The sequence below is a fragment of the Natator depressus genome, chromosome 2, assembly GCF_965152275.1.
Source record: "Natator depressus isolate rNatDep1 chromosome 2, rNatDep2.hap1, whole genome shotgun sequence".
NCBI lineage: Eukaryota > Metazoa > Chordata > Testudines > Cheloniidae > Natator > Natator depressus.
The window spans coordinates 77739678-77758382 of NC_134235.1; the positions used below are offsets into that span (position 1 = coordinate 77739678).

Here is an 18705-nt window from a genome sequence, read left to right on the forward strand (position 1 = left end):
AACCAACTGAAGACAATGGAGAGAGACCCATTGACTCCAATGGGTTTTATATCAGGACCTTAAGCTCCCAGGTGTTCTACTTTATGAAGGAAATATTACAGACACACCAACAATAAAAAAATTAAAGCCTGTTCAGATTTAAAAAAAACTTTTGCTCTTGATTAAATACTACATTAACCTAGCACAGCTATGGGTTTATATTCTGAAGGTCAACAAATATTTTACATTTCAATTGTAATTTTTGAGGCTATTTCTATTAAGGAGTTCCTTGCTGATTTTGTTCCTAATTTTTGTATAAATACAGACTTCAATGGGCATGTGTTTAACCAATCAAAATATTTAAAATAAAGCAAACCACAGCTTCCTGTACATATAACTCTGGTGCTGATTACCATGATTAAGAGATAACTGCATCTCTTCTCATTCATTTCTGAAGCATCAATTTTCAAAAACACTGAAGATTGCGTATTTCCCAGCATGAGATGGAGTAAAGTTACCCACTATTATTTTTAATAAAATAATTGCTTTAATGCAGTATTTAAAATAATTTTAAACATCTGGTCAATAAGATACAGTACACAAATATGGAAAAATGCTGCACTTTACGTAAAAAGTAAAGCTAAGCATTTAATTATACAAAACAATTTTGCCTGATGCCACCAATATCTTCAAACTACAGCTTCATTGTCAAAAGTACTGCTTTTTATATGTACGCTATATGTACACAAATAATTTACAGCAATTTACTAACTGTTTACTATTGTCCCAACACAAAAACATGACGGATTCGAAACATACTGTATTTGGTAAGGGTCTGCAGTGGTCCTAGTGATCGAGCATATGGTTAAGTGTCATTTTTTTTCACTTGAGCATGCCAAATAACTGTAGGAAGCCTTTTCCTTAAATTTCAGCAGGAAGGCATTCAATACACAGCTCCTGCCTTCCCTGCTAGTTGTGTCAGACAGCCATGCTATACGGTGCTGTGTCATGGGGTATGTGATGCAGTAGGAGGAAGGGATTTTCCCTTCTCCAACAAGGCAGCTTTCACTGGATCATCAAATGCAGAAAAGAAACTATTCCAACAGTACTAAGAAACTGGAGTCACCTTCACTGAATGGGAATTACACAACTGGTTAAACCATTTACTTTACATTTTTGAGACAATCCCCTGATCCCTAATATATTCTGCACATCTTTGCTGTAGCACCTGCACATCAGTTAAATTTACATTCTCAATAAAGCAATGAAAGCTTTGCACCTTGCAAATGCTACTCTCCCTCTTAAAAAAGGAACTATTTTCTGACTAAGAATATTTAACATTTTAAATAGCCTTTTCTGCAGAAAGCCAGTGCAGGCTGCTTTTGACTGTTCAATTTTTTTGTTCAAGGTTTAATTGAACTTACTGCTAGTTTAGATGACTAGCAAAGGAAAATCTACCAAATCTAGTTTCCCCATTCCTTTTTAGGCTCCTTTTCTCATTCTGGTCTTTCACTAGATAGCTCCAGGTTTCCTCAACACTGAAGCTCACACTATCCAAACCATAGGCTGTGAACCTCGTGGCAGGAGCTTGTGCATTTATATTCACATTCCTCTTGGTTGAGTCTTCCTTTGGAGGCAATAAGGAAAAGTGAGCTTACTTCATACATCCCTTTGCTTGCTCCGTCATTCCTTGAAAACTGGCTTTTAGAAATAGTTACAGCAACTAATTCCAAAACTAGGAAATGTAAAGAGATGCCGAGTCAGGTAGGCAATACACTAGTATGTTGATTGATTGCTGGCTCATGATTAGATACATTCACCAGGCTATGTAGTGCCTTGAAATTTGTTTTCCTAAATAAGGTTGGATTGGAGGAAGGTTTTGGAATACTGAAGCAAGTGACGTAGATAACTTGGTACACATCTTAAGTCTTTAGTCTGCAAGAGTTAAATGCATGCAGGTGGGCTGAGTACTTGTGTGCTCGGTGTCTTCACTGTTTTACAGATTGGTTTAACTCGAATTTGATTAATTTTTTAAAAACCCTCCAGGTGCTAAATTAGGTATTTAATACAAATGTGTATCTGTAAACAAAAGATATCCTTATAACGGATTATTTCCCACAAATTGAATTTCAGGACAGTGCAACAATGCTTCAGTGTTTTCTTTGGCAGTAGACAGCAAGAAATGAAATGCAAGATTTGAATCATCACTTGAGAAGAGCACGGTACAAGGCTAGAGAACGCTTCATTTCCCTCTCTTGTTCCATGCAGAATATCAAGTCCCTGAGACAGACACGTGTTATTCTTGGACGAAACAACTGTTTTGTAAGACTAACACCAGATGATCCAGAAGCAACTGCACTGCCATTCAAGCCCTAAACAGGGTTGGGGAGAAGAGAGAAAAGAGAAAGTTAAAATGAATTATTTTTCAAAATACATGTCACTTTATTCTGAATGGGCTAGAATGCTGAAGTCATGTAAAGGCAGACAAAATCTAGCATGTTGATATTCAGCTTTATGTATGTTTTTGTAAGAGAGAAACCTGCAATCCATAAATCTCATTTCTACATAACCTATGACAATTTATCTTTTGCAATTTAATTACTGTCTGCCATTTTAATTGGCTATTTCAACAATTGGAAGAAAATATATCACTCTAAACACTACGATTAATTGCATTTTCACTACAGATACAGATCAGGGAGTGCTTTTACAGACAAAAACCATGCTGAAAGCCACCTAATTACACAATAGCAGAGTTGAGGAAAACTCTGAAATTTTGGTTTGCAAGAAACTGACATTTTAAAATTTGGTTTTGGTCTAATCAGGATCAAAACTAAGTTTCTTTAACATCTGCTATAAACCAAAGATTCCAAATTTCTTTTATTTTGGACAAGCTGAAACCTGGTGTTTCCAAAAACAAGACCCCCACCCACCCACCCAGTTCCTTGACAGCTGGAGTGAAATTAAGATGTTTGTCAGTTTCACTGTTGATCACCTCTGAATAGCAGCTGATTTCCAGGGCAGGGAACAACAGGTCCCCTGAAGCTTCAGGCTCCCCCAACCTATTAGCATAACTGGCCTGCCAAAGACCACGGAAGCCCAGGCTTCCTAGCATCCCCGCCAGCCAGAGTTCTGTCAGAAAGAACCTTGCCTGTGATTCAACAAAATTCCACAACCTGAACCATGTTTGCAAAACATTTTGGGTTCACTGAACCAACATTTTCTGTTTTGTCAGAAAATTTCCAAGCTGCTGTACACAAAAGAATGGGTATGTATGGCAGAGAATACCATAGGAATACACTATTTTGGGTAAAGACACAGTGAAGCCCTCATTCCCACCCACAACCACTCTTCTGCTTCAGATTTGGTCTTCTCACAAAGACAGCTGTGTCTGAGAATGGACTCAAGTATTAACACATGGTAAACACGGCAAAGAGGAACTGGAACAGTATAACCATTCATGTACAGTCATTTGTCTAAAAGTGTTTAAAAATAATCCAGGAGATCCTATTATTCAAGGCACAAAAAACCACACAACCAGAGTATCTAAATGTTGGGAAGACATTCCTTGAATATGCAGTCTATCCATCTCCCAATCAGCAGGTTTATCTGGATATGAAAATCAAATTAAGAGGGGAAATGATGATTAGCTGTCATACATTCAAAATGTTAGCAAGAACATATGTACGCAGCCAGCCCCCATTTTGAAATGAACAGAGATTAATAGAAAAAAAAGGAAGATTACTATGAGCTGCACAATTGACTGGCTACTTATCTTGGAGCCAATCTATACTATACAGCCAGTCTCTTATCACTACTGCAGGCTTCTTGGTAATGAATGCAATTTGTACAAATACAAGTGCTCAGACTTTAACTTCAACCAGGCGATGCCCACCAGCATCAATTCCACTTGGAGGTGGTGTTACTTGGATGCAGTCTTAACTATTGTCAATCCTTATCCTAACAGTCTCTGTGAAACTTCCCCAAAATGGGGCTTTATCACCTTGGCTTAAAAAAAACTGATTAAAAACAACCCAGTGAAGGACAGTCCACAGCAATGAATTAGATATTTATGCCATAAGGAGAGACTTTACATTAAAGAACATTTAAATTTATAAGCTAAAATACATTAAAAGGCACTTTCACTAGATATTAGACAGACAATGATTTGCAGAAAATTAAGCAGTATTTCTTACTAGTAACATGCACAGAATTAAGCATTGTTTCATTTTTTTTTTTTACAGTCATTACTATTAAAAACTATGAAATGCCATCATTTGAAACTTTCACGTTGTTAAATGGCTTGGAACAAACGTGTGTGTGGGGAAGACTGCTGGCCACGTAACATAAAGAGGGCATTGCTGGCCTGGTAAGACACAAAAGGGTCACAGTTCAAGTTTGTCATATGACAACCCTGAAGGATCCAGGGAAAAGATAGCTCTGCAGTGCAGCTGCCAGCACAGAGTTGAAAAGGAGGTCAATCCAACAGGATGCAGCAGAAGGCTCAAGGCAATGTTATAAATGAAACAAACCCCCGGGGATTTTCAGTAACCCAACAGCAATGTCCTTTATAATTCAAAGAACTTCATGGAGGTGAAAACACTCTCTCTAGATGTGAAGTCTTACCTTTAAAAAATAAACACATACATCCTCTCTATCTTATTCATTCCCTTGGAAAAATGGGGCATACATCTCAAATCCCCAACCTCTGTTTGAGAGCTGTCAATATTGCAAGCTGTTATAAGGAAGCGGGAGAGCTAACCTGTCCGGGTTCAAGGAGTTTTGTTTTTATCTTTTTGAAAAGAGTTATAAATTTAGTTTATTCTTAAAGTCTGGAGTCCTTGGAAATCACATCTAGTGCACCCTGCAACTGGGAAATTGCATTACGAAAGAATGTAATCAGACAAAAACAAGCTCATAATAAACTGTAGTCTATTAAGACAGTAAATTCACACTTCCAACTTCATAAGACAGCTGTCATCTATTATACAAATCTTCATCAATAAGCTATTTGAGTATAAAATTCTTGTGGCCTTTCAAATGGCTACTGAACATATCCAAAGCAACAGCCACTAGGTTCTCCAAATTCACTTCCGGGAAAGTTCAGGCCACTGCATGTTATTTGAAAAGAAACAGATCAAAACCCAGATTTTTAAAAGGTAATTAGGCATTGCTGCACTCAACACTGCAGCGCTTAACTGATTTAGGAGCCTAAATCTCATTTTCAAATGGGATTTAGGCACTTAGTTTAAATTCTGTTGATTGCCAATGAGATTTTGGGTCTTAAGAGATTAAATACCTTTACAAATATGGGCTTAAGTCATATTTAGTCTGTTACTGTCCTTTAACAGGCAATCTGGGTCAGGCCACTCACATATCTGAAGAGGTAACTGTTGGTTCTGCAAAAGGAATGAATCTGTTTGGAATGACACCTACCATGGAACACGGTGTTGCTTTGAGGCTACAGCACATAGAAACCTCCTTTAAAGTACAAGTTAGCTGCAGAGCACAGACTAGCAAAACCTCAGATACGCAGCACTCCAGTTCCCTCTTGGTTTGCCCTTCCCCACCCACAGCAACTTTTTGTCCTTTCATATTTTGATTTAAACCGGGGAGCAAGTGAGGAAAAAATGGAAGTGTCTGTATTGACACTTTTTACCTCTAAGGGTATTGCTTTCAAAGCAAAACATCTGTGTTTCTGGTACCTCAGAAAAACTAGTATTCTGCGCCTACAAGTTCGTGCTCAAATTGTGCACCGAGAATAGCTAATTGCAGCAGGGTGTCTGCATCTGTCAAGAACAAAAGAAAACTGGCACAATTCACTGCTAATGCCAAAGACCTGGAGTCAAGACTACGTGGATTTTTGATACTTAGAGCCATATCTGTAGGTGACACTCTAGGGAAAGTGCTCTCTGCAGAGTAACTGCCAGAAGAGTCCTCTACTGCTGCTCTGTGAGGGAGAAGATTAAGATGCCTCTTGTCAGGATTGATGCGAGCCCTATTTGGACATTGGCTGGCAGTTACTGACCCACCCTCCTTCCTGGTCTTTCCCCTCCCAACCCTAGATGCCTGCACACCAGCTCCCGCCTCTGCTTTGCAGAGCTTACCTGCAAACAGGTAAGACATATCAGCCCTGCAGGCACCAGCCTGAACTCTGTCTTGGAGTCTGCATTAGTGGTAGTTTTCAAACAGGAAGGACGTGTCCTCTTCCATCTCGTACTTCCTCCACTCACTCTAGAAATGGTATATATGCCATGCTAAGACACTTAACCAAACAGAACAATTTAAAAAGAGGATATAAATCCCTTCTATAGGGAATTCCCACCTATCTCCTGTCTTACAGCAACAGATCTAACTAAGATCAGGGCGCCATTCTACTAGGCCCCACACATGCACTGTGGAAGACTAACCTCTCCGGGGTAGGATCTATGACAACAACAAGGTGGGAGAGGAAGCAGAGGTATATACAAGTGAAATGACTACCCAAAGTCAAAGAGGGTCAGCGGCAGAATACGGAACAGAACCCAAGATTTCTGACTCCCAGGCCAGTGCCATAACCAGCGAACCCAGCCTCTCTCTTTTCTGAGAAAATGTTTAAGATGACATGCTATTGGAAGAATTGTATCAATGCGAATCAAAAATGGCTCAGCAGTATCCACAGAGGAGACCGAACTCCCCTGAACGGTGGGAAATACAAGCACCTTTCCCTTCAAAAGAGCTTTTAATCAATGCAAATTTGATTTCATAAAAAATATAAAGCGATATGTACCCACTGCATATGGGCAAGTTTTTGAACAATTACGATTTCACCTAAATCTATTGACAATTTCTCTCCCCAACATAGTAAAAAGGTGGGATGCTTAAAGTGAATGAGAGTCACAAGCAAGGCCAGCTGAATAACTGCCCTTCCCTCCCACTCCAAGTATTTGCATTTTTACCAATGCGAAGCACAAATGGAGAGTTATCTAGTCAAAGGTGTAATCTCAAGTGAAGAGAAGTTTGAGACAGAATGAGGAAGCACCAAGCAGTTTGAACAGATGAGGAAGTCGGCTTTGAAATCAGTTAGTGGAATAGTTAAGAAACCCCATTAAATTAATTTTTTTTAAAATAAGCGCAAAACAAACTCACTCCCTCCTCTAACTTGAAGATCGAGCCTAACAGAGTAAGATCCCTGCTGTGGGCAGCAGCAGATCTATTGAGGGTAAAGGATACCCAGTTCCTTATACAGAGGGCCAGACAGGCCAGAGCCGTGTTTTCAAAGCCCCAAACCTCTCTCTCACCTCCACTCCTGTGGTGGAATTAACACTTGAAGAAATAGCTGGTGGACTGCAACTATGGAGAACTTGCTAAGACAGAGACACATTCTGGCTTTTCCCATAGTTGGCCCCCTGATGTTCTCTACACTGGGGTGGCAGAGGGGGAAAGGGGCCCAGGGCTGTCCAGCTTCATAGCTTTTGAGGATTTCACAAGAATCTGGAAATCCTCAAGCTACTGCCTTAGGGCAGCTTTGATGTCACCTTACAGGAACTCTCCAATTGCTAATCTGAAAATTGCATGAGAGGGAGACACCCCCCATCAAAATACCTACTGGGGTAGGCAAAGGACAGACATGTGGCCATATCCATACGTTGGGAACAATTATAGCATGAGGTATCGAAACCTGAGGAAGACAGACGTAAGCTAGCAGATCCAAGAGAGTGTGCATTAGTCTCCACAAGGCAGTTATAATTAGAGAATTACCACACTACATCTACTACCATATCCTATATGTAATAGTTTGTTAAAGAATTATGGCTCTTTATGGAACTTATCTGAAATGAAAACTGGAGCAGCACTGCTTGTATCCAGATAGAAGGAAACCACACAGTCAGTGACTAGCTTAGTCTTTGTGACTATAGTCACAGAGAATTGTAGGACTGAAAGGGACCACAATAGATCATATAGTCCAGTCCCCTGCATTCAAGACAGGACTAAGTAATAACTAGCCTATTACTGAAAGGTGTTTGTCTAACCTGTTCTTAAAACCCTTCAGTGACGGAGATTTCACAACTTCCCTAGGCAATTTGTTCTAGTGCTTAACTACACTGACAGTTGGGAAGTTTTTCCTAACATTAACTTAAATCTCCTTTGCTGCAATTTTAAGCCATTGCTTCTTGTCCTATCCTCAGAGGCTGAGTACAATTTTTCACCCTCCTCCTCCCTGTAACAACCTTTTATGTACTTGAAAACTTATGGCCCCCCTCAGTCTTCTGATCTCCAGACTAAACAAACCCATTTTTCTCAATCTTTCCTCATAAGTCATGTTTTCTAGATTTTTAATCATTTTTGTTGCTCCTCTTGACTTTCTCCAATTCGTCCACATCTTTCCTGAAATACGGTGCTCAGAACTAGACAATACTCCAATTGAGGCCTTACCACTGCAGAGTGGAAGAATTACTTCTTGTGTCTTGCTGACCACACTCCTCCTGATACATCCCAGAATGATTTTTGCTTTTTTGGCAACATTGTGACACTGGTGACTCATTTAGCTTGTGATCCACTATAACCCCCATATCCCTTTCTGCAGTTATTTATCTTCTAGGTGTTTGCAAATTGATTGCTCGATTATTTGCTCCATTATCCTTCCGGGTACTGAGGTTAAGCTGACTGGTCTGTAATTCCCTGGGTTGTCCTTATTCCCCTTTTTCTAGATGGGTACTATATTTGCCCTTTTCCAGTCCTCTGGAATCTCTCCTATCTTCTATAAGTCTGGCTGCAGGCACCGGCTGAAAGTTTTATATTTAAGGTATCAAGTAGACAACCCTTCATCTTGCCTTCTTTCTGTAATAATAAGAATCCTTTACGTACAGTGAACTTATCGTAAGATACCATGTGATAAGTCAGAAAGCATATAATTACTACTGCCAGGATGATTTTGGTACAGAGTGAAGAGAACAAATTGTTCCATAAGATTTTAGGGTTCCAAATAAAAACTTTTACTGACCTATAAATCAGTCACACCTACTACTCTTGTTAGATTTTTCTTAAGAACTATTGGTTTGAAAGTCTCCAGTGAACCCAGAGCTTTCTCTGGCATTTGTTATGAGCCAACAGTTCAGTACTTGAATTGTACCTCAAAAGGCATGAGTGAAGAGTTTGACACTACAGTGGTGGTGATTATGAAGTAAGAATACCAAAGTTTGTACTGTAATTATCTCCATTTTAAGCGATTCAGTCTCCAAGATCTTAAGTGAAAGTAAATGTAACCAATTTAAATGGTAAGACTACAGACTTCTGGAATATGTGGCTCCAAAGTACTGTCAATAGTGTTAGTTTTCAGAGTTACAGCCGTGTTAGTCTGTATTCGCAAAAAGAAAAGGAGGACTTGTGGCAACTTAGAGACTAACCAATTTATTTGAGCATGAGCTTTCGTGAGCTACAGCTCACTTCATCGGATGCATATCTCCTGCTGGTAATAGCTTATCCGAAGTGTCAGTGTGCAGAGCTACGGGCTCGGGACCTGATCAAAACGCTCACTTACCTCAGTGACCCTTTACACACAGAATTCCGGCTCAGGTTTAAAAATAACTAGTTGATAACAAGATTATTTAAAATTTTAACCATTCCTAGGTATTTATGTATGTGCGGGTTACAAAAGATTCTTTAGAACTTTTCTATATGTTCACAGTAACTCTACTGTGTAGAAGCAGAAGAGACATAAGATAGTTAAGTTACAAGAGCTACACAAATACAGATCTGATATAGCTGCTGTTCATAATACATCCTATATAGATAGTTAGGATAGGGCACTGGACTGGGATTTCAATCTGGGTGCAATCCCCAGTTCAGTCACAGACTTCATATGTGACCACAGGCAAGTCATTTATAATGGACACTGTGTCTAAGATCCCTATCTGTAAAATGCAAATAGCACTTCTCTAACCTTCCAGGCTGTTGAGAGGATACAATCCATTAAGGATTGTTAGGTGCTCAGATACTACAGGGATGAAGGCCATATAAAAAGACAGGTTGGTTGAACTGTTGATTAAATAGTTCATTATCTAAATGTAAAGGAGAAACACTGCCAAAAGTCAGCCACTTTTACATTAAAAAAATAATCAAATAAAGCTTGCACAATCTAGCCCATTGTAAGTCATTGGGACTATTCCTGCCAGTCCTCACCAAAATGACAAAGGATCACAGTGTAGCCCATAGAAAGTGAAACAAATCCATGCTTCTCAATGACACCAAAGTGGATTACAGCAATTATGCTTCATTGTGCCCTACTCTGATAAATCTTGGTTTGCTAATAGTCCTTGTGTCCACAAAACTGGCTAGAATGCTCTCTCAAACTGTATTTAATGTATTAAAAATTGATTTTTTTAAAATATAAAAACTTGTTTAAAAAGGAGACAGTTATAGACCTTGAGTGTAGATCAAGTTGAAGTCAAGCTTAGATCTCTATTTCCAGGCTGTTTCTCATGCAGCTAAAAACAAACATGTATTTATGATGTTATCTTTTGTTTAAAAAGGAGCTTCACTACACTGTCAAGGATCTACAGAACAGAACAAAATATTCAGCTACATTTTTCCCCTCAGATTTCATTGTGACACTTTTACAAGTCCTTTCAAGTGTAGGCAACAACATGTTTTACACATTGAAACAAAATTACTGCAAATGTAATGTCAGTTTATTCACTGTTATGCTCAAGATTCATGTACGCATGTCCCCTTCTATGGCTACATCAGATGCCTAATCTGTACCTGGAGGTAATGAATACTGTACAAATGTGTCATGTTAGTTAATAGACAATTATTAAGATGAAGTTTTCTGGCTCTTTGCCACATCATTTTAAGCAATATATTGTCAACTACATTATAAATCTCTTGACCCGTCACATGTCATCAACATTTATGTGTTACCAATAAGTTCAGCCTAAAGCTACAGTGCAATTAGTCATTTAAATTGCAGATATATTTCACACATAAGAAAAGAATTAAGTTAATCTCTATACACAGAGAACACACTATGGGCCAATGAGCTGCATTCCTTAAATATATAAATGGCAGCCTCGAATCTCTTTGTTTACTTGCATGGTAAAATATTATGTCAAGAGTATGGCCTAAACTGACAACTGCTAGGAAATTCAGAGCTGAAACTGAAACTACAGCCTTAACTGACGGCAGTGTGCTTGGGTCTTGCAGCAAAGCATAATATTCTTTGTTTCACGGTCTCCTTTTTATGACTGCAATATATTGCACCTCAGCTGGACAGCTGAGTTAAGACTAGGGCATGAAATCTTGAGTTGTCTGGTGGTTTTAAGGGTCTGTATATGTGAAATGCATGTGTGTAAAAAAAACCATTCAAGTTTAAAGGACATCAGTAGTTAGAGTTTACAGCTACCGACGTTTAAGACCAGCTCATCTAGTCTGACCCCCGGCACAACTCAGGCCACCAACACCACCTAGCACCTGCATGCTAAACGCAAAAACTAAAATCAGTCACAAGTATTACACCCTGCATTAGACTAATTACTGTGTGCCACAAGTAGAGAATAGGTGGGACCGAGGTGCACGAGCGCTCAACACCCCTGCAATGTCAGGGAAATGATTAAGTGAGATAGTTCCAGATAAACCTGGCAAATGACTTCTGCCCACATACTGCAGAGGAGGGCAACAACTTCCCCTCCACCCCTCAATCTCTGCTAATTCGACCTGGAGGAAAATTCCTTCCCAAGCTCACATACGGAAATCAGTTAGACTCTGAGCAGGAGAGCCCCAACCAGCCAAGAACAAGAGAGAATGCTCAGTGCCACCTCAGCACACTGGCCCACCCCTCCCGATGTCCCGTCTCCATGCATGGCCCATTTCTGATGCTTTAGAGGAAGGAGATGAAACCTTCCTAGAATACGTCATGAGGGGGAATCCCTTCCTGACCTTTGCAGGTGGCCAGCTGAAAACCTGAAGCATGAGTTTTGGGGAACATCAGATATAATCCATAATACAAGGAAGCGGAGAAACACCCTTAACATGCACTTCTGTAATAACAGTATCTGCATACTGGCTCAGTTCTCCAGAACATCTACTTGCATGTGTTAGAAGTTCACGCCCAACTTAAAGTGACTGCTTTCAAAGTCACATGCTCAGCAGCTTTTAAGAAACTGTTTCAACTGCATTAATGTGTACTAATGAATAGCATCAAGCAGCCGGCAGACTGATAGCTTGGAAACTGGGTACATCACATGATATACAAGCAGCAGCAACCCAGTTCTCATCTCCTATTAAACCAGTGATCTGAATTTAATTCAGATTTAAATATAGTTGCATCTTAATCCAATATTTGAGTTGATGAATTATGTATACCCACACAAGAATACTTCACTAAGAGCTTGTCTACACTACCAAGTTTTGTTGACAAAACTTATGTCGACACCCAAAAGTCCACAAAACAAAAATTGCCAAAGGGTGAACACGTTTGCTCCCTCTGTCGACAGATCATGTCCACACTGGGGACATCATCATCGACAGGATGAGCAATGCATCGTGGGTATGTAGCCCACAGTGCCCCGTTGTGGGAAGGAAGAGCTGAATCCTGTGCATCTTGGATTCTCTCCGAGTCCTCCCACAGCCCCCGCAGCTGCAGAGAGCCGCATCATGAGCAGCTCTGTGAGCTCTCCTTGCTGGGGAATGGCAAAGCAGCACAGCGGTCTGTCCCCCCCCCCCTGCAGCGGCCGTCTGCCTGCTGCCCTGCACTAGGAACAGCAGCAGAGCAGGAGCCTTCCAATTATGTGCTCTGTTTGTTCTCCAAAGGGAGCAGCAGACAGATACTTCCTGGAGCTTTGAAAGGGGAGGGGCGCATGCCTGCAGGGCAGCAGAGATCACTGAGCAGAGCAATCAGGACAGGCATTGTGGGATACTGGCAGAAGCCAGTTCTGTCGACAAAATAATCAGCAGTGTCTACACTGGCTCTGTAGACAATAAAGGGAGGAAAAAAGACAAAAGTCTCTCGTAGGGGTGGAAGTTTTTTGTCGCCAAAACTAGGCGTTTTTCATGACAAAAGTCCCATTGCAGTGGGTACGTTCTTGCTGTTTCGTCACCAAAAGGCAGTTTTTGGCGACAAAACTTGCCAGTGTAGACAAGCCCTAAGGGAAAATTAAGACTGAAAAGGTGCTTACACCTATTACAGCTAACACCCAAACATTAAAAAAACCTATGATACACATTAAACTCTGAAAAATAGGAAGTCCTACTTAATTATTTCCCTTCTATGCTAGGCCATTCCCACGATCACCTCCCTAAGGGGTAAGGGTCTCTTTTGGCAGTGATGTGGGGCAGGAAAGAATTGTTGCTCAGGTGCTTATCCATGCTCCTTCCAGTGCCCCTATATGAGCACTTCCAAAGCTGTAGATACATTTGAATATTTAGTACTGCTGATAGTTGTATCAAATTAAAATGCTGCTAGAAATCCTGTCAAAAATGGTGCTCCTAAGCTAGACAGGAGAACTCACTCAATCAGCCTGATCAGACTAGAAGGGATTCCAGTTCTAGAAAAGAAAAATATCTGGTAACCAATTGCCTTCCTAGATCCTGACTTTGCCCTCAATTTGTGACAAACGGGACAGTATGCAGTATTGAGAAATGAAATACACTCCCCGCACCCACCTGTACTTGGAAGGAATTGCTGGCTTATTTAGGGACCGTTCTGTTCCGTACTTTGTCCAAAGGATTCATCTCTGGGGGAACAAGATCTAGCTTACAGTGTTCTATAAACATCTAAATGGATGACTGAGTTGAAGCTCTGCATACATCTGTGGTGACCAATGCCATTTCTACTCAAGAAGGTGCCACAGAACAGGCTTTGTGAACCCTGATTCTTTCTGGTACAGGGATTTTGAATTAGATAAACAAAGATCTTAATCCATCCATCTGTATGTTTCAGGTTTTGTCTCCTCACCCTCTAATGTTGTGGGTCTGGGTGCTGGTGTTGAAAAAGCAGCTGCTCATAGGGATTTGAACATGAGGGGAAGATCTTCCAAGGATTTAGAGGTATCTGCAGAGATGATATTTAGGGTCTAGACCACGCTGGAGAAAGTCCAGCAGTTTGGGAATACTGGATTTTTGGTATGGATTCTTCACTCTTTAGAAATGAAGGAGACTCATGCCCATAATTTAGCATGAGCTGGATAATGGAAGCCATGTGATTTATTACAAGTGGTGTTGTTACCTTGGTGTTACCTACCCCTTCCTGTGTCTCATCTTGCTTACTAGCCATGTTGTCAGACTTCTGTGGGCTGGAGTTGGGGTCCTGCAGAAGTTAAGGTATTTGCAAGGCTGTGCACTGTGATCTCACCACACCAGCTACAGCATTTGTTATTTACAAAGCACTGTCAGGGTGCTCTGTGCTATACAAATCATAGAGGAGATAAATGGAAACATCTGAAAAAGATCAAAGTGCCATTTAACAAAGTGATTTAGACACCTAGGCTCTTAAGTCTCATTTAAAATCAGTGGAATTTAGGTCCCAAGACACTTGAAAACAGAACACTGCCTTGGAGTGAGAATTTTTTGGCAGAGATTTTTGGTAACGTTTTGCAAAGCACTTAAGTCCCATTTTCAAAAAGTGTCTTGATCTAAATTCCATTGACTTTCAATGAGACAGACCCTAAAGTACCTAAAATTATTTTTGAAAATAGGTCTTAAGTGTTTTTCAAAATGTTATCCAGAATCTCTGCCAAAGAATTCTCAATCTAAGACAGACAACAGCTCAGGAAACACTGAATAGCCAGAAAATCATTTTACCTCAGTGGTGCTGCATCTTTTAAAATTGAATAGCCATCCAGTATAGGGTAGAGACAAGAATATCCAAGGGGTGAAAGACAGGGAGCAGCCAATTTAGTTTTTGGCTTCAGTAATGCAACCACAAGCACTGATGATGCAATATACTATATAGGGGCTCACAGAATGAGATACATTTAGCATGTAGTGCAAGCACACATAAAATAGACAGTAGACATACTGCTTCCACGTTAACTCCGATGTTCCACTTCTGCACATGCAGACTTAAGAAATACTCTGCTCTAGGAAAGCTGAGTATCTACGCAGCTAAGTTAGTGGATCTGCGTGACTGTCAAGAACCTATCTACAGACAATACTGGTGGGAGTCTGCATTTCCAGTTTTACTGTAAGGCAAGGCACCTGTTATTTACTACTAAAACGGTCCACTACTATTGCAGACAGAACAACTATTCTCCAAGCCATACCCAGAATCCTGGTGTTTCTTCAATCCATTGCAAAAGCCAAGAACTATTAACAAAAACTTGATACTACAATGAGAACAGCAAGTCAGTCAATACAAATGTCACTAACATAAAAGCAAGTGTATGAAAAGATAACACCTACAGCACTCCTGGGCTAGCATATGTGGCTTTATTTCTAAATTGCTAATGTAGTAATGTGGGTCAGAAAGTAAGAATCGTTAGCCACATCAATTTTATTTCTTACGTTCCCCAAAACTACATTAATGTAAATTTCTGATCAATCTTTCCTGCACATAGTACAATAGTCTGAAATTCTCTTCAGAAGTTGAAGATTAAGAAATTGCAATGAATGCATATTTAGTTTCAAATGTAATGCACACATATTCCAAATTTTTATATTATACTGCATATAGGTACGGTGCTGTTAATTTCTAAAACTGCAATAGGTTTCAGAGTAGCAGCCGTGTTAGTCTGTATTCGCAAAAAGAAAAGGAGGACTAGTGGCACCTTAGAGACTAACCAATCTGAGCATAAGCTTTCGTGAGCTACAGCTCACTTCATCGGATGCATCCGATGAAGTGAGCTGTAGCTCACAAAAGCTTATGCTCAAATAAATTGGTTAGTCTCTAAGGTGCCACTAGTCCTCCTTTTCTTTTTGTAAAACTGCAATAGATTTGCAAGAGCTAGAATCTTGTACAATGGAAACAAATTTTATAAGCACTTATTTAGAAGCTGTGGTTTTGTACTTCCCTGCATTTGATTTGGGAACTTTTAAGAACTATGTTTTGAAAAAGGATACTTTTCACTACAACTGTTTCACCCCCATACGAGAGCGCTTCCATTTTAGATGATGGTGACACTTGAGTGCGTCATCATAGGTAACAGTTTACATGGCTCATCATGAAGCAATACAAAACCATGATACATAATCAGAAGAATTAGGGAGAGAATTTGTGGCTCAAAGTGTTCTTCCTCACAAGTTAGCATTCTCTCCTTTTAGTGAGAATTTCAAAAACATCCTTGTCAAATACATTTTTTAAAGTGTCCCCATCTTACAATTCTTTAACATTTGTCCCCCATTTTTTGGAAATGTGGCAAAAAAAATCTACAGAATTAAAGTCTCAAGGCCTCCCCTGCACAGTGTCCATGCAAAGTGTACAGAGGGACTAGACTCTACAGAAATTAATGAAGATATAAAAGCGTACAACTGAAAAGAATTTGATGATCCTTGGAATGCAACTTGCAACTGGCATGTATTGTCATGATAACCAGATTCTTTTACAAAGGCTTAAACCCAAATTCATTTTGAATGCTGATGTTTGATCCTGGTAAAGAGAATATAACAAGCGTCTCAAACAAGAACAAAAGATAATTCTTCTTTATATTGACATCTATGTAGATTCTAGACCTGGAAATGTTAGCCTTAACAGTCAGCTTGACAATCGCCATTGATTTTTCCATAGCCATAACCCTGTGAAAAGTAGTGGCATGTATCCATCATCAATAGCCATTATAGCACGCAGTTTACTGTATACTGTGGCACAGATGTCCATGGTGCTTTAGAGAACAAAGGAAGGGGTATGTCGTTGCCTAGAGGAGTTTACAATTTAATTCAGACATAAAAGCCAGGGATGACAAAGGGTAATGGGGCTTTAACGGAGACAAAGGTTCTAACAGTAGATCATATATACTTGTGTCAGTATCTTAGTTCCCAGCGGATTTGTCCAATTTTGTTCCCTGAAATTTTAATATTTCTTTAAAATAATTCACAATATTATTTTGTCTTTAAAATATTTAGAGTGCAAGACTGACCAGCACACAGGAGTGAGTAACTAGTACTGGAATGAGAGTCTTGAGGAGGAATCAGATGAGAGATTATCGGCATAGAGGATGAGGAAGAATATTCTCAGGTGAGGAACCATCATGATCAAAGGTGCAGACCCACTTGTGGGAAACAGAGTAAGGAAGGGACACACTGCACACGTCATAAGATAGATTTTAGCCTTTCACTTATTGTGATTTTGGGAGCAGTGACTGGAACCGTTAGTCTATTGTGTTAAGTTGCCCTCTGCCAGTGCTTGTTAGGTTTCTTTGGCCAGTGAAGGTAGATTTGAATGAAAAACATTAATTTATGTAGGTGAAACATTTCACTTCAACACATTTGAAAACTAATCATTTCTCTCCTCCTTCCCTAAATACCCTGGAGCTTTAGTTTACATTACTGACTAATGGCCTGAAACACTTCCATTTATTTTTTAAATACTGAGTTATAATATGAGGAAACAGAAAAATTAAACATACCAACATCTCATTCTCTTATTTTAAGCTATGTTGGAGCACAGCTGAATGCCCCAAATGTTGTGTACAAAATGTTACCTGATGCAACTTGAACATTCATGGTAAAAGTGACTTTAAAGAAAACCTAACACTACAATTAACATTATATATCTAACAATTGCACAAAGGGTAACTAGAATGCAAGAAAAATCCTTCCATCACACAACTCAGGTATTGAAAATGGATACAGGAGTATTGGGGACAGACTTATTCCTAGCTGCTATAAACCAGGAAATTCTGGCATTTAAGATGGACTATAACACTTCCTATATTTGCAATACAAAATGAATAATTATACTATATGAGTTTAAATTACTCAGACAAGTTGCCCAAAAAGATGATTTTAAAGATGCCAAATGTGTATGGGCCTAAAGCCACATTTGTACTTGCTTTCATCAATTTGAATTCATTGCACAATTTCATCACCAGCGTGTGCTCATTCCATGATGGCATGCTAGGTATATAGTGCTGGAAAATGGTGCTTCAGAGCCTCTCTGTCACAAATGGTGTTAAACAGGGCTGTGTTCGCATCTACACTATTTACTGTTCTCTTTGGGATTATGCTGTTAGAGATTCTTTCAGAGACTGAGATGGGGGTATTTATATGCAATTCTATACAGCATCTTCAATCTCCATCTTCATGCTCACACTAAACTGATTGATTTGCTCGTTACGCAGTTCCTCTTGGCTGATGACTGTGCACTCGTAGCACATATCTGTGAAGATGCAACATCTAATCAACCGCTTTTCTAGATCAGCCAAGCGATTTGAACACTATCCGCCTCAAGGAAACCAAAGTGCTTTACTAGCCTGCTCCAGAAAAGAAAAGAAAAATATTCTGTCCCTGAAATCACAATTGATGACACAATGCTTAAAGCAGTAGAAAAATATTGCTATCTTGGCAGCACTTGATCTAATAATGCTGTGATCAATGATGAAATCACAGTGCATTTCTAAATGCCTTTGGTTGACTTCACACCAAAATTAGCGTCTATTGAGCAACGTATTCAGCATTCTTTTCTACAGCTGTGAAACATGGACACTATCACATGCACTTGACAGAACTAGAGCGTTTTCAAATGCCCTGTCTGCATCTCATCTGTAACATCAAGTGGTCGGACAGGATACCAAAACATGGAAGTCCTGGAGTGGT

At 39.7% G+C, this 18705-nt stretch overlaps 1 protein-coding gene across 1 annotated transcript in view; it reads right to left on the reverse strand.

Annotated features, from left to right (window-relative positions):
• Positions 1–565: 565 nt before the first annotated feature.
• The window catches only part of TAF4B (TATA-box binding protein associated factor 4b), a 121653-nt gene continuing 103513 nt past the window's right edge, over positions 566–18705 (reverse strand). Inside the window, exon 15 of the mRNA XM_074943113.1 lies at positions 566–2351. Coding sequence (XP_074799214.1) covers positions 2184–2351 — 168 coding nt within the window. The 3' untranslated portion in view covers positions 566–2183. The remainder of the gene's footprint in view (positions 2352–18705) is intronic.